This window comes from Cetorhinus maximus, chromosome 3 (genome assembly GCF_964194155.1).
Source record: "Cetorhinus maximus chromosome 3, sCetMax3.hap1.1, whole genome shotgun sequence".
Classification (NCBI taxonomy): Eukaryota; Metazoa; Chordata; class Chondrichthyes; order Lamniformes; family Cetorhinidae; genus Cetorhinus; species Cetorhinus maximus.
In genome coordinates, this window is record NC_135881.1 from 31531522 (window position 1) to 31556810 (window position 25289).

Below are 25289 nucleotides of genomic sequence, written 5' to 3' on the forward strand. Positions count from 1 at the left end.
AAATTTAAGCTTGAGAACAGGAGAAGCTTTTTTTAACTGGTGGATTTTTGATATGGATGTTTGCTTATGGTACAAATATGTACTTATGTGAATTTGTAAAGATGTTAAATATTTGTTTTATTAAATAATCTTTTTAATGCATGACCTTAAGATGTACTTGTGCACAGCAGTAAAGCAGTCAAAATAGCTCCAACTAACAATGTCTAACTGAAATGTTTAACCTCCCCCCACACCATCCCATCCTAATTCTTCTGCGCTTGTGATGGGGGAGGTGGTGCTGTGCTAGATGATATTCTGCTTCTCTATACGCAAATACAGATTTCTCATCTCTAACACAACTGCTTGTGTATTTTTTGATTTATTGCTTTTCAGGTTGGTTTACCATGTCATTAGAAATTAAATATAATAATTCCATTCCTTGATACAGTATTTACTTATATCCTCCAATTTGAGAACTGGGAGTTTGAATGTTCCTGACATATTACCACCATGGTTCTTCTCAGACATATTTGGCTGGACCTATGAAAACAATGTCACTTCTCATTATACATGGCCAAATCCTCCTCCTCCTGCAGTATTATTTCAGTGGGTGAACACAATCCCAAACCCCTTTTAATGAAAAACTATTCATGCTCCAAAGAATCTCTTACCTGCATTTCTATCTGTGATTTAAAAACCCACTCTCCCACTGCTCCTGCCCTTGCTAACCTCCATTGGCTCCCCATTTCCAATGCATTGAATTCAAAATCTTGGCTTTGTTTGCAGATCCCTCAAAAACCTCACCATTAATTCCTTAAGCTGAATCTAACAACTCTCTCCGCCCCAAACTTTTAACAAGGTGATATGCTGATCTTCACTGGGAACAGTTCACAAGTAGTTAATTTATCTGCCCTCATTGTAAATGTATAATATGTCACACATGGAGCATATCAGCATACCAGAGGGAATATAAACAGTAGCTTTGAAATTCATTCAGTTTAAGATAAAAAGTTCCATCTATATTAAGAGCTGTAATTTTTTCACTTTTGCCATCTTTGTAATGGTATTAACGTTTTATAATGGCTATTGTTTGTGAACAAATATTTGAACCATTCATCACCTGATTTGGCTATACCAGTCAAAGCATTATTAGGCATTGCCTTCAATCAACAAAACTGCCCATTTTTCAAGATCATTCAGGAAGGCAAAGACCCAGCTTCTCCACCACTAACCATCTTCTTAAACCACCCTTTCCTGCCTCCCGCACCCCTTTGTCCAATAAGATGTGTGATGAGCTCGTGGATTTTTTTGTTACAAAGATCAGTAGCATGTGTTTAGCTGTCTTTGCTGCTTCCCTTCCTTCCCAGAGCCCACTAGGCTTAACTTCCTCTAAGGTTCCCCCTTGCTCTAACCCTGAATTCTCTTTTTCTAGTTTTTCTCTTATCTCCCCTCATACACTCTCCGAGTTCAGTTTGCCCATGAGACTCACCTATTACTCACTAGAATCTATTCCTACAAAACTTAACTTTCCTTCTTGGCTCCCATGTCAGCTGACGTCATTAATGATTCTCTGTCCTCAGGATGTGTCCTTTTTACTTCAAATCTGCCACTACCACCCCTCGTCTCAAAAATCCAAGTCTTACCCTCCTCCATCTTTGTGAACTAATGCCTCATCTCAAACCTCCCTTTCCTCTCCAAAGTTCTTAAACGTGTTGTCACCCCTAAATCCATACTCGTCCTTCTCAGAACTGTTTGAACCTCCCTCAACTTCGTATTGAAATGTTTCTTAATAAAGCCACAAATAACATCCGAATTGACTATGATAAAGGTAAACTAGCTTAACTCAGTCTTTCATCGTAGGACAACCCTCTCATCCCAGGAACTAATCTAGTGAATCTTTGTTGTACTACCTCCAATGCAAATATATCTTTCCTTAAATGCGTAGAACAAAACTGCGCACAGTACTCCTGGTGCGGTCTCGCAAAAAGCCCTGTAAAATTGTAGCAAGACTTCCTTATTCTTGTACTCCATCCTCCTGCAATAAAGGCCAACATGCCATTTGCTTTCCTAATTGCTTGTTGTACCTTCATGCTGACTTTACGTTCCTTGTATGAGCACACCTAACTTTCTTTGAACATCAACATTTACAAGTTGCACATCTTTGAAAAATATTATGCTTTTCTATTCTTACTCCCAAAGTGAATAATCTCACACTTCCCCACATTATACTCCATCTGCCACCTTGTTGCCCTCTCACTTAACGTGCCTATATCTTTTAGTAACCTTTTTACGTCCTTCTCACTCAGCTTCTATTCTCACTTAGCTTCATATCATCAGCAAACTTAGATGATATGTTAGTTTTGGTATCTTCATCAAAGAAATTAATATAGATTGTAAATAGCTGAGGCTCCTGAATTGATCCTTGTGCCACTCCACAGGTGACAGCCTGCCAACTTGAAAATTTCCTATTTATCCCCACTGTCTGCTTCCTGTCTGTTAATCACTTCTCTATCCATGCTAATACATTAACCTCAACTCCATGAGCCCTTATCTGGCCTATTGATTTTTTGTACAGGGTTTTGGTGAAACCACATCTGGAATACCATGTGCTGGTCTCCACATTTAAGGAAGGATGTACTTTCATTGGTGGCAGTACAGTGAGGTTTCGCTAAATTGGTCCCTGGGATGAAGAGGTTGTCCTATGATGAGAGGCTGAATAGATTGTGCTTATATTCTCTGGAGTTTAGAAGAATGAGAGACGATATAATTGAAACCGGAAAATTCTGAAGGGGCTTGATAAGGTGGATGCTGAGAGATTGTTTCCAATGGTTGAGGAACCTAAAACATGGGGGCACAGTCTCGGGGTAAGGGGCTGATCATTTAGGACTGATATGAGGAGAAATTTAGGGAATTAAGGGGTATGGGGAGCGGGCAGTAAAATGGAGTTGAAGCCCAAGATCAGCCGTAATCATATTGAATGGTGGAGCAGACTTGATGGGCCATGTCGTCCACTCCTGCTCCTATTTCTTATGTTCTTATGTTTTGAGTGGCACCTAATCAAATGCCTTTTGGAAATCCAAGTATATTACTTCTCTGTATATTACAGAATGTTAGCAGAATAGGGACACATCATAATACAGTAAAGCAATCAAGTCAGAGGGAGTGCAGCTGCATTAAGTTTCAAGGGAGTAAGGCAAGGCTGGATGGCCTCTACTTTAATGCCAGGAGTATTACAGGTAAAACGGATGAGTTAAGGGTGAGGATTGACACGTGGAATTGTGATATAGTAGCCATCACAGAGACGTGGTTGAGGGAGGGGCAGGATTGACAGCTGAACATTCCGGGTTATAGAATTTTCAGGCGAGACAGGGGAGGGGGTAAAAGAGGAGGAGGCATTGCATTATTAATTAAAGAGTCAGTTACTGCAGTAAGGAGAGATGATATCTTGGAGGGGGCATCAAATGAAGCTTTGTGGGTAGAGCTTAGGAATAAAAAATGGGGGGGGGCACATAGCTAGTGTTTATTATAGATCCCCAGATAGTTAGTGGGAAATTGAGGAGCAAATATGTGCACAATTTGTGGAGGTGTGTAAAAACAATAACAATAGGGTAATTATATTAGGTGATTTCAACTTTCCCAACATTAATTGGGATAGACATAGTGTTAAGGGCTTGGATGGAGTGGAATTATTGAAATGTGTACAGCAGAACTTTTTAGGTCAATATGTAGAGGGTCCAACAAGGGACGACGCAGTGCTGGACCTAATTCTGGGAAATGAAGCTGGACAGGTGGCTGAGGTGGTGGTGGGGGAGCATTTTAGTGATAGAGACCACAACATGGTACATTTTAAGCTTGTTATGGACAAAGAAATAGACAAGTTGCAAAAAAAGGTTTTGGATTGGGGAGAGTGGATTTTAATAAAATAAAGCAGGATCTGGCCGAGGTAGAACAGCTACTTGTGGGGAAATCTACAGAAGAACAATGGGGGGGGGAGCGTTCAAAAAGGAAATGGGGAGGGTACAGGCTCAACATGTTCCCTCTAGCGTGATAGGAAGGAGTAACAAGCCCAAAGGACCATGGATGACCAAAGATATTCAGGATATGATGAGGCTTTTAGCAGGTACAAATCAGCGGAGGCATTAGTGGAGTACAGAAAGTACAGGGTGGAGCTTAAGAAAGCAATTAGGAGAACAAAGAGGGGATGTGAGAAAGGTCTGGCTGGTAAAAGTAGGGAAAATCCCAAGATATTCTATAAGTATATCAATGAGAAGAGGATAACCAGGAAAAGAGTAGGGCCTGCTAGGGACCAAGGGGGCAATCTATGCGTGGAGCCAGAGGACATCGCTAGAGTGTTGAACGAATACTTCACATCCATCTTCACCCAAGAGAATGAGGATGAAGGTATGGAACTCGGGGAGACAGACTGCAAGGTTCTTGAGCAAATAGGGAGTGACAAGGTATTGGAGGTGTTGGCAGGCTCAAAGGTGGACAAATCTCCAGGTCCGGATGATTTGTGTCCCAGACTGCTGAGGGAGGCAAAGGAGGAGATCACAGGGGCTCTGACCCAAATTATTAATTCCTCTCTGGCCACAGGGAGATGCCAGAGGACTGGAGAACCGCTAATGTGGTTCCACTATTTAAGAAGGGTTGTAGAGATAAGCCAGGGAACTACAGACCAGTGAGTCTCACGTCAGTGGTAGGGAAAGCATTGGAGAAAATTCTGAAGGAGAGAATCTATCTCCACTTGGAGAGGCAAGGTTTGATCAGGGATAGTCAGCATGGCTTTTTCAGAGGGAGGTCATGCCTAACAAATTTGATTGAATTTTTTGAGGAGGTGACCAGGTGTGTAGATGAGGGTAATGCAGTTGATGTAGTTTATATGGATTTCAGCAAAGCCTTTGACAAGGTCCCACATGGGAGACTTATAAAGAAGGCAAATGCACATGGGATACAGGGTAATATGATGAGGTGGATTCAAAATTGGCTTAGTTGTAGGAGACAGAAGGTGATGACAGAAGGGTGCCTTAGTGGAAGCAGTGTCCAGTGGCGTACCACAGGGATCTGTGCTGGGTCCCCTATTGTTCGTCATTTATATAAATGACATAAATGACTACATGGGGGATAGGATTAGTAAGTTTGCAAATGACACAAAGATTGGTCGGGTGGTGAACAGTGAGGTCTTGGGTTACAGGAAGATATAGACGGGATGTCAAATGGGCAGATAAGTGGCAGATGGAATTTAACCCTGAAAAGTTGTATGTAATACACTTTGGAAGGAGTAATTTGACAAGGAAGTATTCAATGAACGGCATGACACTAGGAAGTTCTGGGGAATGAAGGAACCTTGGCATGTGTGTCCATAGATCTCTGAAGGCGGAGGGGCATGTTAGTGGGGTTGTGAAAAAGGCATATGGGACACTTGCCTTTATCAATCGAGGCATAGATTACAAAAGTAGGGAGGTCATGTTGGAGTTGTATAGAACCTTGGTGAGGCCACAGCTGGAGTACTGTGTGCAGTTCTGGTCACCATATTATAGGAAGGATGTGATTGCACTGGAGGGGGTGCAGAGGAGATTCACCAGGATGTTGCCTGGGATGAAATATTTAAGTTATGAAGAGAGGTTGGATAGACTTGGGTTGTTTTTGTTGGAGCAGAGAAGATTGAGGGGCGACCTGATCGAGGTGTACAAGATTATGAGGGGCATGGACAGGGTGGATAGGGAGCAGCTGTTCCCCTTAGTTGAAGGGTCAGCCACGAGGGGACATAAGATCAAGGTGAGGGGCAGGAGGTTTAGGGGGGATGTGAGGAAAAACACTTTTACCCAGAGGGTGGTGACAGTCTGGAATGTGCTGCCTGGGAAGGTGGTGGAGGCGGGTTGCCTCATACCCTTTGAAAAGTACCTGGATGAGCACTTGGCACGTCATAACATTCAAGGCTATGGGCCAAGTGCTGGTAAATGGGATTAGGTAGGTAGGTCAGGTGTTTCTCGTGTCGGTGCAGACTGGATGGGCCGAAGGGCCTCTTCTGCACTGTGAGATTCTGTGATTCTGTGATCTCTAGTTGGTTCCACAATGTATTGTTTCAGGAAACTTTCATGGAAACATTCTATAAATCTTCTTCCACACCACCTTTTGCCAATTTCATTTGTCTTGCCTATCCTTTTCTTAGGCAGCCCCTTGGGGTCGAGGATGATTTGCTTCCACACTAAAAATGAGCTCTTGGGTGACTGAAATGTCCAATGTGCGGCCTACAGTCTTGTCACAGGTGGGGCAGACAGTGATAGAGGAAACGGGTGGGTGGGGTGCCCAGGTTGCCACGCACTCCTGTTGACGCTTGGCTTCAGCTAGCTGTTAGCGATGAGACTCGAGGTGTTCAACTCCTTCCCGGATGCTTTCCCTGCACTTCTGGTGGTCTTGTCCAGGGATTCTCAGATGTCAGTGGGGATGTTGCACTTTGTCAAGGAGGCTTTGTGGGTGTCCTTGAAGCCTTTCCGCTGCCCTCCTGGGGCTCGTTTGCCGTGCTGAAGCTCTGAGTAGAACGCTTGTTTCAGGAGTCTTGTGTCAGGCATGCAGACTATGTGGCCCGCCCAGTGGGGCTGACCGAGCATAGTCAGTGCTTCAATGCTGGGGATGTTGGCCTGAGTGAGAACACTGACGTTGGTGTGCCTGTCCTGCCAATGGATTTGCAGAATCTTGTGGAGGCAGCGCTGGTGGTACTTCTCCAGAGTTTTGAGGTGTCTGCTGTACATAGCCCACATCTCTGAGCCATATAGGAGGGCGGGCATCACTACTGCTCTGTAGACCATGAGCTAGCCTATATGAAGATTAAAGCCCCCCACTATTATTACATTGCCTGTATTACAAGCTCCAATTATTTCTTGCTTAATGCCCTGTTCAACTATATAACTGCTGAGGGGCCTATAAACTACTGCCACCAGTGTTTTCTGATTCTCGCTATTCCTAATTTCCATCCTACACTGATTCAACTTTCTTACCTTCTGAGCCAAGATCCTTTCTTGCTATCATGGCTACTCCCCCTTTTCCATTTTGCCTATCTTTTCGAAATATTGTAAATTCAGGAATATTTATTTTTCAATCTTGAAATCATGTCTTTGTAATGGTGATTAGATCTAAACCATTTATCTTTCTTTGTGTCACTAGTTCATCTTTCTTATTGCGGATGCTTTGCACATTCCGATAAAGAGCTTTCATTTTTTTTATACCATCATTATTTGTGTGAACCTTATTCACTCATGCACTATTACTTTTAAACTATTCCTTCCTGTCCCCCTCTGCTTGTCTTTACAGGTTAGGCTAGGGCTAATTTTCTTTGGAAAAGGGGAGACCTAATTCAACTGTATAAAATTATGCAAGATCGAAGATAGGAAGACCCTATTCCCCTTGGTTTACGGTTCCATAACCAGGGGCATAGATTTAGGGTAAGTTGTAGGAGGTTTAGAGAGATTCGAGTGGAGATTTTTTTCATCCCAAGGGTGGTGGGCATCTAGAACTCACTGCCTGAAAAGGTAATAGAGACAGAAACCGACATAACATATACTTGGGTAAGCACCTGAAGTGTCATAACCTATAAGACTATAGACCAAGAGCTGAAAAATGGGATTAGGCTGGATGGCTACTTGCCAGCAATGGACCAAGTGGCCGCCTCCTGCGCTGTAAATTTCTGTGATTTCAATGAAAGCAGAGCATAATGTGAAAAAAGTCTGAGCTTGCATTAACTTTGAACATGTGACAAAATATTTTTTCAGCCTTCAGTGTTTGCAAAGTGCATGGTCGTTGGTCACAATGAAATTGAACAGTTAACCTTGGTGTTTTGATTATTTGTTCTGTTGATTGATTTGCTGATTTATTGCTCATGTTTTTTTGGGTTTTGTGCGGTCAGAAAAAGAACTTTACACAATATTTGAAGCAGATTTCTTACAACCTATTTTACTGAGTTCTGAGATACAGTTCATGACTTTTTCTAGTTCTTTATCTGTTCGCTGCTAAATTTTCTTCGTGCCAAACTTAAATTGCTTGGAATTTTGCTTGAGGACTTGAGAAAAGAGAATGTGACTACAATCTATAAATAAGGGTAAAGTGATAATGCAGGATACTACAGGCTGATCAGTTTGACATTTCTTGTATGGTCAAACTCAGTGGATATTAGTTAGCTTTCTGTAGTGCTTTTGATAAAGTGTTACCTAGGGGATTGGCCCACAAGGGTGGAAGACTGACGTAGGTGGAGTGCTTCTGAAGTATATCAAAGCTGGCAAAAATAGAGGAAAGAAAGGAATTCTGCTCTTGTAGAGGAAGGAAAAGGTTGTTGTAATTTAAGCTGCATCGACTCCGAAGGAGGTAACCACAATTCCTCAGAGACCCGTGCTAGAACTGTTGCTGGTTATGATGTTACAGAGATGATTTTTAAAAATCTGATTGAAACCAATCTCTCCCACGTTTCTGATCTGCCAAACGGGGAGGACTACAAAAATCAAGAAATGGGCTGATCAAGTATAGAAGGACTGGATATATCAGGGACGAAACTGCAAATGTTGGGAATACCCTGCTTATTTCTCCATAATCCCCGATATATCCAGTCCTTCTATACTCGATCAGACCATTTTCTTGTTTTTGTAGTCCTCCCAGTTTGGCAGATTTCGGGTCTATCACCTTTCATCAGAATAAAATAAATTCAGGTTAGTGCATGGCTATTTTCACTATACCAGTCACCACAGAACTGCAGCAAAATTATATTTCGGTCTGACATTAATTGTTTATATGAATTCCATTATTTTGTATGGATTCTGAACTGAATGACTGGGACCAATTCAGAGTCCTATCCCTTGAATGCGCAAAACGCAGGACCTGGGACTTACCGTAAATTAATTAATCAAGTGCAAAGACAAGCAAACTCCATTTTGAAGGAATATAAACAAAGTCATCTGTTTATGTTCCCCTTTGGAAGAGTGTTGTTCCATAGGTCGTTATGTTGGTTAGTACACAATCTGTTGATTCTGTTGTTAGAGTGAGACCAAGGAGGGAATTTTCCGAGCCCGCTGGTGGCGAGTGTGATAGGTGGCGTGTGCGGAAAATATGGCGGGACCCACCTCACGACGGCGTGAAGGCAGGCCACGATCTTCTGCTCAGCCCACCGACGACGGGCCGCGTTTCCCGCCATCGGTTGGCGGGGAGCTAATCGTAATACATTAGCATATAATTAAAAGGCCATCCCACCAGGCTCTTGGAACCCCTGTATCATCTGTCCATGTCAGCGGGAAAGCACGCCGACATATTTCACAACAGCATGCAGGCAATGTGCACTTGGCGACCTTCACTTTGGGGGAACTGAGGTGACTGAGCAGCAGCATTCTCCACGGCTTGCCTGTTGTTCATAGGCCTCAGGGGCACCAGGGACAGGGGCAATTGATGCCTGGCCCCACAGGTGACTGCTGAGGGGTGGGGGATGTCTGGGGCAAGTGCTGGCCAGCTTCGGAGGTGACTGCTGAAGGCTGGGTGGGGGGGGCGGGGGGCGGTCAAGTGATGCCCTGGTGCTGCACCCTGCACACAGGTTGGGGGGTAGGGTAAGCAAGGGAACTGGCCACGCTTGAGGAACACTTGTATAAACTGATCATACCTCCGCAACTGAGACAGATCAGGCACAGTCACAGTGACATGATTGGGGCCAGGCTCCTAGCCTGCCCACCCATGCAAGCAATGTGGAGACACCAAAGGGCCATCAAGCGCTCCATACCTCACCCCACCCCTTGGCAAAGACTTCAAGTTCGCTACCATTTTATTTGACCGTGGAGCAGTTGGTCTGCACACATTGTACAATCTCCTCACCAACGCTGGCCATGTAGCATTCGCTGCTGGATGAGTTCACAGCCCCTTGCAATCTCAGCATCCCGGTTTGGACAAGTGTCCCCAATGTCGCAGGTTGACAGGGCAGCCATGCAGCACATTCATCTCTGGCCATCCGAGAGGTGACCAACACTCTTCAGGAAGCATTAAGGGGCGGTCACATAGGGCCAGGAAAGGTGCTAAGTACAGCCATGATAACCACGGATAATCTCTCCGTGAGATAATATCTCTCTCTCTCTCTCTCTCTCTCTCTCTCTTTCATGCTGCAGGAGGACCAGGTCAGGATCATGGATCCTGGTGACCTAGCTGTATGCCTGATGGCCTACAGAGACCATAGAAGATGGAAGAGAGAGTGACTGAGGCACCTGGCCGCACAAAGTCAGGAGCAGCAACCTCATGAAGAAGGGGCTGCTGGGGCTCCCACACACGCTGCCCAGGAGTGACAGCGAGCCGTAGCTGGTCAGCGCCAAGCGACACCAGGATCTAGAGACACCGCCTGCCATTCCTCCAGATGACCGAGAACCAGTGTCGCCGACAGCTGCGCATGTCTAGGGACCTGGTGGCTCACATCTGCCACTTACTGCGGGACTTGGCGCCAAGGGGACTTGGAGGGCATCCACTGCCAGTGGCTGTGAAAGTGACCATGGCGCTCAATTTCTGTGCCAGTGGCTCCTTTCAGGGCTCCACAGGTGACCTCTGTGGGATTTCGCCACCCTCAAATGTATTCATGAGATCATGGATACCATCTTCTCCATGGCACACAACTTTGTGCACTTCGCCCGGGACTGGGACAGCCAGGATACAAGGGCCATTGGATTCGCCCTGATTTCGGGATTCCCACAGGTGCAGTTTGACTGCACTTATGTGGCGCTCAGGTCTCCATCGCTACACTCAATGGACTTCATCAACTGCAAGGGCTTCCACTCGCCGAACGTGCAGCTGGTATGCAACCACCAGAAATGCATCCTGCAGGTATGTGCACGGTTTCCAGGGAGTGTGCACGACGCCTACATCCTGAGTCACTCGCAGGTCCCTGCAGTCTTCCAGGGTTCACAGAGGCTGGTGCACAGCATCACTGGCCACAGATGCTGGTGTGATGGGGGCCAGCCCCCCATCTTAAAGGTGCTGAGAGCACACAGATAGTATGAGAGAACTCTGTGGCGCTTGACCACTACATTCTGGCAGTAGTGCCCAGCACTGCTGAGGTGCAGGCGTCAGTAATGTTTCCAGGGAGTCTGAGGCTGGACCATCACTGTGGCCTGAAGGCCGCGCAGAGCACAGGGAAGAGGCCCTGGACTGAGTTGCTTGTCTTTTATCTTGTGCAGAAAGGTTTTACATCGGAGTGACAAGAACGCTGCTCATCAGATCAAGGAGCTATGGGCAGGGAGACATTCTTGGGAGTTTATTGACAATAGTGAACATTATATACAAGTGATTAACACCTGTGCCCAGGCTGTGCAACTAATTCTCCTTAACTGTCCTAACCCTGCTGTTGCATCTTGGCAATGGAGACCCTGGTCCAGGACACCCACAGTGGAGGTGGAGGCAGCCTGCTGACTGCGATGCCCTATCTGTGATGACTTTGGTGGGCGTCCTCTGGAGGGCCTGAGACTCGGAGGGCCCTGTCCTTCTTTCAGGGTCCTGCTGTGTGGCAGTGGCACCCTCCTTGGCCTGTGAAGCTGGATCTGCGGATTTTACAGGAAGAGGGTATTTGGGTGGGCCGGTCACTCCCAGGGTCACCTGGGTGGATGGCCCCGGAGTGTGCACCTGCTGATCTTCCTCCCTATGGGTGCCCGAGCGACCCTGCCCGACTCCGGAAGGGGTAGCTGGAGTGAGATCAAACTGCCCAGCACCCCTCTCATGTACACACTGTTGGAGGCCAATTATGGCATCAGCGATGGAGTTTAGCCCACGCAGCAATATAGGAGTGACGTCCTGGACCAGGGTCTCCATGGCAGCCGCCATTCTGTCAGTGTTGACCTCGGTGCATTGTAATGCCAGCGCTATCACCTCAGCCTGAAGATGGACGGACTCCTCCATTGTGCCTTGTAATCTGAGGAGTGCAGCAGACATCCCTTCCTGTTGTCCCCTAGCTTGCCTTTGCAGCTGCAGCAACTGTGACATGACGGAGTCCAGAAGCTTGTCATCTGACTTGGACTCAGCAACGTTCTGGCCTCCAGCAGTCCTCTGAGTGCCAGGGACCTGGGAAGCCCCTGCCTCCATCTGCTGCGGATCGGAAAATGCGATGTGTTCACCAGATTGTGATCCCAAGGCCACTTTAAAGCTAGGTCCCACTGAGGTGTGTGTCTCTGCGCTGGTGGAGGGTGTGGGTGAGCGCTGTGACGGGACTTCAGGGAGGGTGCCTTCAGCTTCCTCTTCAGAGGTTTCTTCGGAGCTTGCTTGGAGGCTCTGGGTTGTGGACTCTGTTGGCTGCTTCCCAGATGTGCTTGGGAAAGCAAGGGGAGATAATTAGTGCATGGCAGTGGCCTGTGAAAGAGGACACATCACTCACGGCATGGTTGTCTGATGGATGTTGCACTGCTGGATCCTCACTTGGTAGGGCAGCACCGACCTCACATCAGCACAGTAGCAGTCCCTGTCATCGGTGGCTAGCTGGATGGCTCTGTTTTCAAATTCTGAAACAGCTTTGAATTCTGGCATCCCTCCATCTGTCTGCGACCTTTCCCTCCTGTTGTGAACCAATTTGTCCTGCATGGATAGAGGTGGGGAGAATGTATCAGGACGCTTGCCGGGCCAGCTGATAAGTATGCCTGGCCTGTGTGGGTGCTGCGTAGTCCTATGGATGGGCTGAGGACAATGACGGGTGGGTGTGAAAGAGTGAATGGTGATGTCCCTTGCACTGGAAGTGAGTGAGGGCCCTGTGGATGTGTGATGGATTTGAGAGTGAGTTGGGAGTGATAAAAAGAGTGACTTACCCTGGCGGAATGGAGGAGATCATTCATCCTTTTGTGGCACTGGATGGCTGTCCTCCTCTGCAAGGTGACACTGACCACTGCTGCTACCGCCTGGGTGGTGACATTGCTACCCATCCTGTGGCCAGAACAGAGGTAGAGCACATCCCGGCGGGCCTCCACGGCATCCAGCAGTCGCTCGAGGGACCCGTTGTTGAAGCGGCGGACTGTAGCCTTTTTTTCCTTTGCTGGCCATGTCTCCCGGGCAGAGGTGGTGAGCAGGTGACGATGAGTGCTTTGCTGGCGGCTGCCTTTTAAAGATGGCAGCCAGCGTGATGCAACAGTGAGGTAATGGCGAGCGGGCGAATGAGAGCCCGTGGTGTGTTTTGCGGGAGTGAATATATAATGAGGCGGACTTGGGAAGATATGGCATGAAAACCTGCCATTTTCATTAGTGGGTAGGACTCCATTTTACCCGCCTGCTACCGCACTTAGTGCAATTCTGGGAAAATTCAGCCCCAAGTTCCTTTAAGGTCACAAAAGTCTAATTGCTGTTGGTAAACACAGGGTGCAGTCAGTTTTGTTCATTGGTGAGTAAAGTTTGCAGCATCAAAGCTCCTTGCAAATTTTAGGCTGCAGTGAATAACTCGAGATGTTATGCCTAGATTTCTTTCTTTTTGGGTGTGATTGCTAAGTTGTGTTAGAGTCTACATACATTCTGATTCCTACGTCCGTAATGCTGCTGTTGCTCCTGAGTGTTTCCTTGTACATTGCAAATGATTGGCCTTCTGTATCTTTTAAAAACGTTTTTGAACACTGACACGGTAATGTATGAAAACAGTCTACTCTTCATAATTGAAAACTAGTTTTGTTTAAACAGCTATGAGCTAGCAGTGCAAATAAACCAAGTTTAATGAAACTGCACATCATACACTACATGAAGACTTATAAAAACTCATAAAGCATTAAAATAATTATTAAAATACTTGTGATCAAAACTCAAGCACCATACAACCTGTGCGCTGCAGCATACTTCAGCAAAATTAATAGTGAATGCAAAACACATCTCTGCTGGTAATCACAACAGAGAACTCCTGCAACATGGGTCAGCCCTCTGTGTAGAATCCTTAACTGTGTCAGATATAGATGCTGGCTTTGCTGGTAGTGTCAATTTGCAATGCAGTTAACAATCGATTCCGCTTTCAGCTCCTCTCAGAATGAATTATGTGCGATGCCTGCACACCTTCCAACTAAATTGCCACACCAGCGTCATGAGTGGTTATAAATTTGCGCCAAACGTTTCTTGCAGTGGTGTTTCAATGCATAAATCAAAAAAACATTCATTAGTTGCATTACAGACGTTGGGTTTCGCAGTAAAAGTATTAGCTCTGTTGTATTTAGATGCAGGCGCTTTAAATGAGTCCCACAATTGCCAATAATTGTAGGGCAATCCTTTGATCAAAGTAGTGCAGTCAATTCTCAAAAGGAGCACCAATTGATCATTCATGCCATTTTGTTACTCTTGTAGATTACTGATTATAGATTAAAAACGCAATGAAAACAGTGAAGGTTTCTGGAATTACCAATCGCCAACAGCTTTCTTTTTCTCACAGTAATGCCAGCACAAACTATGATGGTAATGCACTTTTTCATCATTAAACTCTAATATCCAACGTGTTTGGTACAGCCCGTTTTTAAAAAAAAGTCACAAAATCAACAACTTGTATTTATGTAGCGCCTTTAATCTAGTAAACTGTTCTAAGGTGCTTCACAGGCATATTACCAAACAAGATTTGACATCAAGCCACATGAGATATTAGCACAGATGATTAAAAGTTTAGTCAAAGTGGTAGGTTTTAAGAAGGGCCTCAAAGGATGAAGGAGAGGAAGAGAGGCAGAGAAGTTTAGGAAGGGAATTCCTGAGCTTAAGACTTCACAGCATTACTGCCAATGGTGGAACAATTAAAATTGGGGATATTCCAAAAACTTGAATTGGAGGACAGCAAATAACTTGGAGGGCTGCAGGACTGGAGGAGATTACGGAAATAGAAAGGGATGAGGTGATGGAGGGATTTGAAAGCAAGGATGAGGCATCGCTTAACCGGGAGCCAACAACAATTTGCATTTATATAGCGCTTTAAGGTAGAACAGTGCGTAAAGAAGGATGCTTTAGAAGGGAGTGGAAGATGCATAGGTGAAGGAATTTGTTGGGGGATAAATTGTATGGTAATGACAAGACTTAAACACAGGGATGAGAATTTTAAATTGGCTCCACGTCTTCCAACGTCTCCAATGGAGTATGGTAAGAATTGGGGCGATGGGTGAGCGTGACTTGATATGAGATAAAATACAGGCAACAAAATTTTGAATGAGCTGACATTTACAGAGGGTGAAGGATAGAACGCTGCCAAAAGAGCATTGGGATAGTTGAGTCTGGAGATGAAAAAGGCATGAGTGAGACTTTGAACAGACAAGTGATGTCCTAGAAGTGGCTAGGTAATCTTTGTGTTGGAGAGATTATGTGATTGGAAACTCGGCATGAAATGAAATAAAATATCCGAGAATGCAAACAGTATGGGTCTATGTGAAACAATTGCGATGGATTCAGTAGCAAGGAATTTGTGGCAGATGCTGAAGAGGCTGGAATCAGTTTTTTCAATGTCTAACTGGAAGAAATGGTTGCACATTCAATATTTTTGGACTTAATTTCATTGTTCCCGTAGATGTAGTTGTAAATTTCATGTGCCGCCATTACATTTTACTCTGATTCTGAGGGGGGTTGAAAGTAGCAGTGCAACAAACTTTTTCTCCAAATCCAACACGGCAGAATTACCAAGTCAGCAGAGAATAAGCAAGAAACTACACCAATTTCATGAGAGAGTCCCATTCAAAGCTTTAAAGATTTTTTTATAATGGAAATTTAGCTACTTGCATGACATCTTCACAGTGATACTGTTCGTGGTTGCTGACTCCATTCAGTAGCTTGTTGTGTGAGTTTCATTAAACTTCCGAGTTTCTGTTCTGATATCCTTCCCTCAGTGAAAACTCAGGCATTTTTTTACCCTGCTTTGGTAACCCTGCTCCTGTTTAACCAAGTTTTGAAGGAGGGTTAGTATCAGAACCTTATTCAGTATAAAGTCTGAATATTAGACAAATGTTTTGGCAACACTGAAGCAGTGGAAGAGTTGAGAGTGGTGCTAGAGAAATAGAGTTGAGTGTCAGCAGCAGATGTGGAAAATTATCTCATTTCTCAGGGTTGTTGTTCATCAGCACTAAGTATATCTTTGGGTTTATATTGAGATAAAACTTCATCTAGTTATTGATACTTTATTTGAGTGTGAAACTTGTCTGCCTGTATGTGGACCTAGGTTTGAAATGGTTGACTCATGATTCAGAAACAAAGTTGGTTCCAGATTCTTTGGCCAATTTCACTTGCCTTTTCTAATATACCTGAAGAACATTAGATGCTCTGCCTTGCTTTAACTAGCTCTCCAATCCTGATTCGATATTGGGACAGCTGAGGTGCACATCCTCTTGCTTTTGCTGCAAAAACGCTTTGGATAATTTGCAGTGATACTTTTCTAGCTATTTTGGTGAGAGAACAAGATTAATGGAAGGATTGTTAATTTTCTGTGTCATTCTTCGTTTCTCCAGCATGCTACATTCCAGAAAGCCAGTTGTTGAAAGATAGAACTGGAATCAACCTTTACACAGTTTGATATACATTTGTTTACAGAGTTACACATTTCGAGTATACACCTCCTAGCCCAACTACAGCTTGTGTCTGTGTCTGTTTATACTCTTTCGAGTTATCAACAGTCACAGATTGCAACTCTTTGAGTACAATCACAGTTCTTGGTTTTCCGGGAGTGGGACATGAACCCACAACCCTCTGATTCAAAGGCGAGGGTGCTATGAACTGAGCCACAGCTGACACCTCTGTGTATAGGCACAAGTGAATCCTGACTTAATACTCACCACCTGTTTATAATTAAACATAATTAAATTACAATTAACTCATTCTATATTAAATCATTTAATTTTGTTCATTAGTAAACGTCTTGTATTCCAGGCATGTTCTCAAACTGCTCTGTTTCCACCCTATGGCATATTGTTGGGAGAGGGCACCTAATGACGAGCATGCTTTGAATTCAAACAAAGTGCGATTTTCATTGGTTGAGCCCCAATTTTGGCAGCAATTCATACTAGAATTAGCTGTGCTTTTGAATTGTCAGAATGAATTCCAACAGTGAGTTTTCAATGCATTTTCATGGGAAGCATTTTTTGGCATAATTATGTTTTGAATTAGAAGGCATCTTTATTAAAGTGGCTTTGAATAAAGCAGAGCAGACAATTGAGAGGCATGATGAAACAAAAACCTTTTAGACTCATTGTAATATTTATGAGTGCCCAATTTCACAATTTGTGACCACTTTCAACAATTGGTTCAAGCATACAAATATTTTTATCAATTAAACTGACGAAGGAAAAATAGATGTTCTGTGTTCACTTTTTGGCGTTATCTATACCACAGAAAATATGTTAATGACCTCGTACATATTGCAGTGCTTTTATAAAAAAGATTGTTTAGTATAAAAGCCTCTCTACTAATGATCACATTGTATTAACATTTCCTTTGCGTTGTAATGCTTGGTTGGCTGACTTCTCTTGCACTTTTTACTTTTGAATATTTGCTGAATATTTCAGAACTAACCTAATAGTTAGTTGGTTGTAAGCCTCAATCATTCGTCTTTTCACTGTAAATGGCAACTTTAGAACATACAGTGCCTAAGAATTAATACATCAAAATATGGAACTTCCTTTTCACTGCACACATTTTCCTACTTGTAGGGGAAATACAATATTTTTCATCAGTATAGATATGCATACAGAACAAAAGATCATTGGCATTCTGAATAAAGTAGCGATGCTCCAGGAGCAACTAACGCCACTGATCTATAGTTGCATTGACTTTTTAAAAGTATTGCTCTAATTAATAACAAACAAGTGACTCTTTAAAATGTATTTTTTCCCTAGGATTCCAAATTGCCACCATCAATTCGGCAAACTTTGCTGGAACTATTTGGACAGATTGAGCGAGAATTTGAAAATTTGTACATTGAAAATTTGGAATGTGAGTATCATCTGTGTTCAGGCACTTGAATGACAATAGTCAAACCAATTTAGCCATTTGTTGTATGGGAAATAAGGAATCACTAAGTGTCTGCTTACCTTGCAGTGCGAAGAGAAATTGAAACTTTGAATGATCGACTGACAGCAGAAGGCCAAACAGTGGATGGGGGCGATTTAAGCAAAGGACAGTTGAAGGCAAAAGGTTAAGAAAATGAAGTTTTTAATTCTGTTCATATTCAGCATAAATATATTGACAATTTAAATATATAAAGCGGTGGAACTTACATCTACATACATTTACTATATTTGCAAGTTAATTTTTCGAGACCACAGCATGGTGGGCTGTGGTTTGAATGTTGCATGTAGTTTGGACAAGTCAATCTAGGAGCATGAAAAAGTCCAGTGTATAATAACTGGAATGATACCAGCGGTGGGAGAATATAATTATGATGAAAGAACAGTTTTAATTTTTGCAGTTTTTATTTTAAGGAATTTAAAAGGTGGTTCTAATATGTGTTTGAATTTCTGAGAGTATGAAAGGGTAACTTATTAAAAGGGGATATAAATTTAGGACTGATAGTGTAAGATCATAAGAAATAGGAGCAGGAATAGGCCATTTGGCCCATTGAACCTGCTCTGCCATTCAGTAAGATCATGGCTGATCTGATTGTGGCCTTAACTCCACTTTCCTGCCTGACCCCATAACCCTTGTAGATCAAAAATCTGTCTAATTCAGCCTTGAATGTATTCAATGACCCAGTCTCCGCTGCTCTCTGTGGAAGAGTATAAGTGCAAAGGGGAAGATTAAATAATGATTTTTTCACAAAGGATTATTAAACTATGGGATAAATTACAATATATAGCTATTGCAGTTGAGTCAATCATTAAGAGGAAAAACTAAGATATTGAGGATAAAGGTAACAAACTGGGGAATGAAATAGTGTCAGTATGAAACAGATGCTAGTGTAGCATGATGGACCAAAATGATAGCTTCTTGTGCTGAAATCGTGATACTATACTATTTGTTAGGCTGAATTTTATCTACTAAGTTGTGCACAAACATAAGTTGTTTGCCTTTGAGCGCTTACTCTCACATATAAGTATCATTCATAAATGGAACATATATCAAACATAATAAGTCGTTTGGCAGTACAGAACTTGAGTATTACCAAAAAAGAGACATGCTGTCTGAGCTTCTCATCTTGCACTCATCAGGATAGATTGCAAGATTACCAACAGTAAAGGGAACAACAAGTTATTCTGCAAAGAACAAGACCCTGCCTGTAAATATACGTAGCTTCTAGCATGCGTGAATGAGCCACGCTACGAACCTGATTGATAATCTTAAATTGGTTTTTACTGTACAATCAGGATTGTTTAGCAAGTGCTGTCCAATCACAGAATCACATCTAATGTTTGACACTTTGTTTTGAGTTTTGCAAGCATGGGCTGGCTGGGTATGGTCAGTACTTTGCCTGTTGCGAACAGGTAATACGTGCTATTTGATACAATCCCCCAGTCCACCTCAGTCTACCTCAGATTACCCTGGAAGGGTAAGATGTCTCAAAAATTTGAGGTGCAGGCGAAGCTAGCCATTTCATGCTGTTAGTATGCATTAGCAACATGAGTGGTATTCTCCACGAGCAGAATGCTGCCATCAAGCAAAAAAGACATTCTGCGCATGACACAAATGAGTAATGTGGTATATGAATATCATTTTCTATTTTTATCTCAGATTTCCAGCATCCACAGTGTTTTGCTTTTATTATATGAATTTCAGTGCCAGCTTGATGCTAGGTATGTAGGCTGTACTTCCCAGTGACTGACGGGTGGTATCAAATGGCACGCCCTTTGACAGTTGGCAACAGGCAAAGTACTGAGCGTGCTTACAAAACTCAAATCTAGTGTCCAATATTAGATGTGTAACCGCGATTGGACACCATTTGCTAAACAATCCTGAGGGTGCTAAGAATTACACTGAAAACCATTTTAAAACTATCAGTCTGGCTTGCAGCGTGGCTCACTTACGCCTGCTAGAAGCCACAGATATTCTAGCCAAAGATAGTCACACGGGGCCCTGTCCTTTGCAGACAGGAGGAGCATGTCCATGCATTGCGCCTTTTTCAACTAAACTAAAGCTTGGGGGACAGCCATTCCTTGGCTCACACCCCATGGCAATGTCTTGATCAGAGTCAACCTGCCTGATTTGAATTTCAACAAAAGCTTGGCAGTTGACTGTTCCCTGCTGCATTCTACATGGCAATGCCTCTACCAATCAGAGTCAATTGCCAACCAATCAGCACTCTCTTCATTCAGTATAAATTGTTGTTCCCTTTACTGTTGGTAATCTTGTAATCTGTCCTGATGAGTGCAAGATGAAAAGGTTAGATAGCATGTCTCTTTTTTTAAGCTATACTCAAACATAATTATAAAGTTCTCAAAGTTAATGTTTGAAAAGTAGGAGTTAAACCTGAAAACCTAGTGTTGATTCTCTTCTACTTACCTAAAGTTTACCTATTTATCCAATTGTTGGCATTTAATTTGACCTGTATTTTATATAACAAAGAGGGGAGATGGTGGGGTAGTGGTAATGTCACTGGACTAGTAACCCAGAGGCTCAGGCTAATGCTCTGGTGACATGAGTTCAAATCCCACCACAGCAGCTGGTGGAATTTAAATTCAGTTAATAAATCTGGAAGATAAAGTTAGTCGCATTGATGGTGACCATGACAACTATCATCGATTGTTTTAAAATCCCGCCTGGTTCACTAATGTCCTTTAAGAAAGGAAATCTGCCATCCTTACTCAGTCTGACCTTCATGTGTCTCTGGACACATGGCAGCTAAGAGTCATCTGTGGTTTGAGATAGTTGTTAAAGGCTGGGAGAGCGATGGAGAGGTTTAGGCTGAGTTCCAGAGAGTAGAGCCAAGATAGCTGAAAGTTTTTTGTTGTCAGTAATGGGATGAGACAATCAACAGAAAGCTACTGTTGAAAGAATGAAGAGCTTGGGACAGACAAGGCTGGAGGAGGCCACAGTGGTGGAATGAGGTGGGAATTAAATACTCTTTTTTTTACTGGTAGCTTGCATTTCATATCATGGATTAATAATGGGAAATGATACTGTTCTTCAGTCCCAGTTGCAAGTGGATTTTGTTAGATAAGTGAGTTTATTGTGACATTAAATTTCTACCTATTGTTCTCTGTTATGTGATATATTTCAACAAATAAATATTGCACATTTTCCACACTAGGTGCACTTGTGATCACCCCCAACTTTGTGATTTATCCCATGCCATGATCACTTTTTCTTTTAAGATTTATTCATCACAGTCCAAACAGTTGGCTAGTATATTTTAAAAAAATCATTGGTGATTGCTGGCAACATCATTTGCACCAAGTTTTGTCTCTGTGAATAGTTGCTTAAAGGAAAATAAGGTACTTAACTTTTTGTTTCTTTCCCTGAAACTTTTGATATGCATCTTAAGTCTGGTTAAGAATTGGTTCAATGTCTGTCTTGCACACAGCATTCATTGGTTGATAAAAATGTTGATTGTATTTGTGCAGCCAGCCACAGTACTAGCCAGTTATCTCAAAAACTGAAAACAACTTACAAGGCCTCTACTAGCAAGGTATGTGGTTGATATGTATTCAAAGCATGCCATCATAACTTATTGAAAAAAGATTGCAGCTGAATGCACTAATTTTAAGTGATTCACTTTATTACTCTGTTGACTTTTCAGTGGAAAAGAATCTTACAATTAAAAATGTATACATTAACAAATGGTTGGACTAAAATGTGATTTGTGATTTTTAAAAATATATATACTTTAAGTGTTAGCTGTGGCTTAGCTGGCAGCACTCTCACTTTTTAGTCACAAGGTTCCAGATTCAAGTCCCATTCCAGGGCTTAAATAGAAAAATCAAGGCTGACGCTCCAATGCATTACTGAGGGAGTGCTGCACAATTGAAACGTTATACTGAGACCCATTTGCCCTCTCGGGTAGGGTAGAAGATCCCACAGTACTATTCAAAGAAGAGCAGTGGAGGCATCACCAGTGTCCTAGCCCATGTTTGTCCCTCAATCGACATCAAAAAAACAGATAATCTGGCCATTGCCACATTGTTTGTGGGAGCTTGATGTGCGCAATTGGCTGCTGCATTTCCTGCATTGCAAAAGTGACTATACTTCAAAAGTACTTAATTGGCTGTGAAATGCTTTAAGAGACCTGGTATGAAGGGATTTACACTATCTTAAAACCCAGAGTAAGAAAATTCTTGTTGAGGAATAACATCTTGGCAAAAAGGATAATCACTAATTTAGAATGCAAACTAATGAGGTTTATTGGCCAATAAAGATTGCTACTTAACATTACACTAGTTGAGGCATGGCACAAGTTCATCCTGTGTTGGTGAGTCTTTCCCATGGATCTCGGGACTTCCGGGGGGGAGTCTTGGTTCCTTGAACCTGATCCCTTGACTCATGACCTCCTTTGAGATTTTAGCTTAGCCATCTTAACTCTAACATACATAGAAATCCCTTTGCAGCTTTAAGACTTCAACTCTAGTAGATCATTTTTCAACCCACAACTTCCCAGTCTAATTTAACTGCTGAAGCTCCCAATCCACCTTAACTGCTGAAGCTACACACTTCACAGCTAAGTGACTAAGATTGCACTTTACTACTGATTCTCCCAAGCTAGACTTTAGTTGACAGCTAAGTGGTTATATGTTTTCTATTCACCCAATCTTAAGGCAATTATTTTAGCCCTGGCAAACCTGTCTATACTGGATCCGCTGATCTCTCACTGGATTCTGATGGCAATCCTCAACCCTGTGACAATTTCTTTAGTCAATAGCTAAGCCTAATACTGGGTTCTTATGGTAACCGCTTGGCTTGTGACAAATACCCATTGACTGGCAATGTCCTACGCAAATGCTAACTTCCTAGTAAGTGCCTACTCCTAACTCCCAACAGATGCTCACAAGCAAGTGTCCTGTGACAAATGCTAACCCTTGGTAAGTGCAAAATCCTCAGTGGCGCACCCCCATTTTATACCCTTTTTGCAGGTAGCTTTGCAACATTTATCCCAAATAATGCGCACCTGAATCAACACAACTAACAACACCTAACCCGATATTTGCAACTCTTGACCAATGGGAAGAGCGCTCCTGGCTTCCCCACAACAACCTAACTTTAATTTGTACCTCTTACTGGGGGGGCTCTGGAACATTTAGTCCACAGACCATTCTTATAGCCAATCAACATTTTAGCTTTGCCTTCCATTTACTGGTAAGTTGGACTCACTAGAGCCCAAAGGTGCAAATGTGTCCTAGCCATAACTCCAGTTCACTCCACATATTATTTCTTAAAGCTGCATCACAGTATTTGCCAACTTTAAGATTTTCTTAACAACATATGCCAAAATTCACAAAGCATCCTAATAATACATCCAAATTAAGACTTTATCATTAAGCTTATGTACAATACAATTTGATAATGTAAACCTTATTAATTACACAAATGTGGCAGTGAGGTGAAGTCTAACCGATGGTTGTGAATGCAGGTAAATGCAAGTCTTTCTTTTCTTTCTGTCTTTAAACTAAAAACATTTGTTTGATGAATGTGCTGCAAACTGATCTGGAAATGGTATATTCTTGCACTGTGTTCTCAGTGAGCAACAAATCTCAGTCTTTTCTTCTGCTTATGATATAGCGGTCAAACTCTTTCCCAGGCAAAGCAGTTGGAGCACGCAACTTCTACATGGGAAGTTGGGAGTTGTGGGGTGGAGACTCATGGGTAATTTCTCTTCCAGTAAATCCATTTGCATGTTGCATCCAATTGGTAACAGTGATGAAATTGGTGCAGCCTAGCGGACTTCCAAATGTTTTTTGGAAAATATAACAATAAAATTGCTTTTGATGGAACGTAATACATTTTGAAACATCAGTAACATTGCGTATGTATGATATGTGATTAACAGCAGAGAATGTACATATATTTGTGTTTGAAATTAATTATGTCCTTTTATAACTTGAATGTAAAAACGGTAATAAAATATAAACTTACTAACAAGAAGTTGGGCATCAACTTTCATAAAGTGTTATTTTCTACGTTTTGGGATCAACAGGAGATTAAATGTGGTCTCCAATAACCTTTATAGCTGCAAGGGTTCTAGAGGAAGAAAGTTTTCTATAGGTGACTTCTGGCCCCATGCTAGAAATACTGAATATGCCAGTAAGTTTCCTGTGGCATTTCACATTCCAGATAAAAATAAAAGGAGAAAAGTTGGAAACAAATGTAGGTAGGATATTAAAATTCAGCAATGTTCAAAGGAGAATCTGCGGCAGGGAACGGAGGAGGTTCATAGCTTCCTATACTAACACCTAAGTTGTTGGGAGGCGGGTAGAGAAGTTGCTTCAGTGTCACATACTTCGGAGATCTAAATCATGATATATTATTGACAGTGGTATTGAAGGAATTCTCATTTTAAATGGCCACTTAACCACCATTATTCTAATAAAAAGTGCTCCAGTTTTTCCAATCTTCTCATAACTAAAATCTCTCATTTTTGGTATCAGCATAGTGTAGAATATCTCTACACCCATTCCATGGCCTTGATTTTCTTGCTAATGGACAAAATATTCCACGTGGCATGCCCAATGATTTAAATAGGCTTAGAAGTGCCTCTTTGCTGGGATTTCGTTTGTTTCTGTAACAGCTTTGACAGCTTGTCATCTCCCTTTCACAGATTTGTGTATTTGAATCCAAAAATGTCTCTTCCCACCATTCCTTTTAAAGTTTTACCATTTAGTGTATATATCCTGCCAAAGTGCATCACCCCACATTTCATCTGATGCCTATCTGCCCAATTTACTAGCTTGAGTATGACCTCGGGTGGCTTATAGCACCATTCACAGTTAACCAAGCTTCTTATTTTTGTGTCATTCTGTTGTTTAGGATGAGAAAAGCCTATTCGGTCCAAGCGCAGTCACCAGTTTGCTTTGCCCAAATGTTTTAATGGGGAATTGGTGATGTGTTTCATTACATCAACCAGTTGTAGATATGAACAACAAGAAGGCAAGTTTACATGTTGGTGGAAGCTTTCTCTGATTGGGAGTAGGACAAGTAGGCAGCGAGCAAGATTTAGAGGGACCATGCCACATGAAACTTCCCAGATATTCATCAGGAAAGGATGCAGGATGGAATATGAGCACAGTATACAACCTGCTTTTTCTATCAAAGGGCACTCAACTATAATGCTCAGTTGAAATTTATGACCTCTGTAATATGGTATGTTCAACGTAGAGGTTTGAAGTGGTCCTTATTATTTTGTTGCAGTTAAGGGTCACAGTTAGCCTTCTTACTTATTCTCGGTGTCCTTCGCCAGTCTTCCTTTGTTCATGGGT

At 42.6% G+C, this 25289-nt stretch overlaps 1 protein-coding gene across 4 annotated transcripts in view; it reads left to right on the plus strand.

Moving 5' to 3' along the window:
- wdr37 (WD repeat domain 37) overlaps nucleotides 1–25289 on the plus strand; it is a 123562-nt gene that overhangs the window by 15647 nt on the left and 82626 nt on the right. For all 4 annotated transcript variants that reach the window (XM_078537362.1, XM_078537363.1, XM_078537368.1 and 1 more), the window contains 3 exons: nucleotides 17787–17883; nucleotides 17989–18084; nucleotides 21447–21511. In XM_078537362.1, the coding sequence (XP_078393488.1) occupies nucleotides 17787–17883; nucleotides 17989–18084; nucleotides 21447–21511 (258 nt within the window). The remainder of the gene's footprint in view (nucleotides 1–17786; nucleotides 17884–17988; nucleotides 18085–21446; nucleotides 21512–25289) is intronic.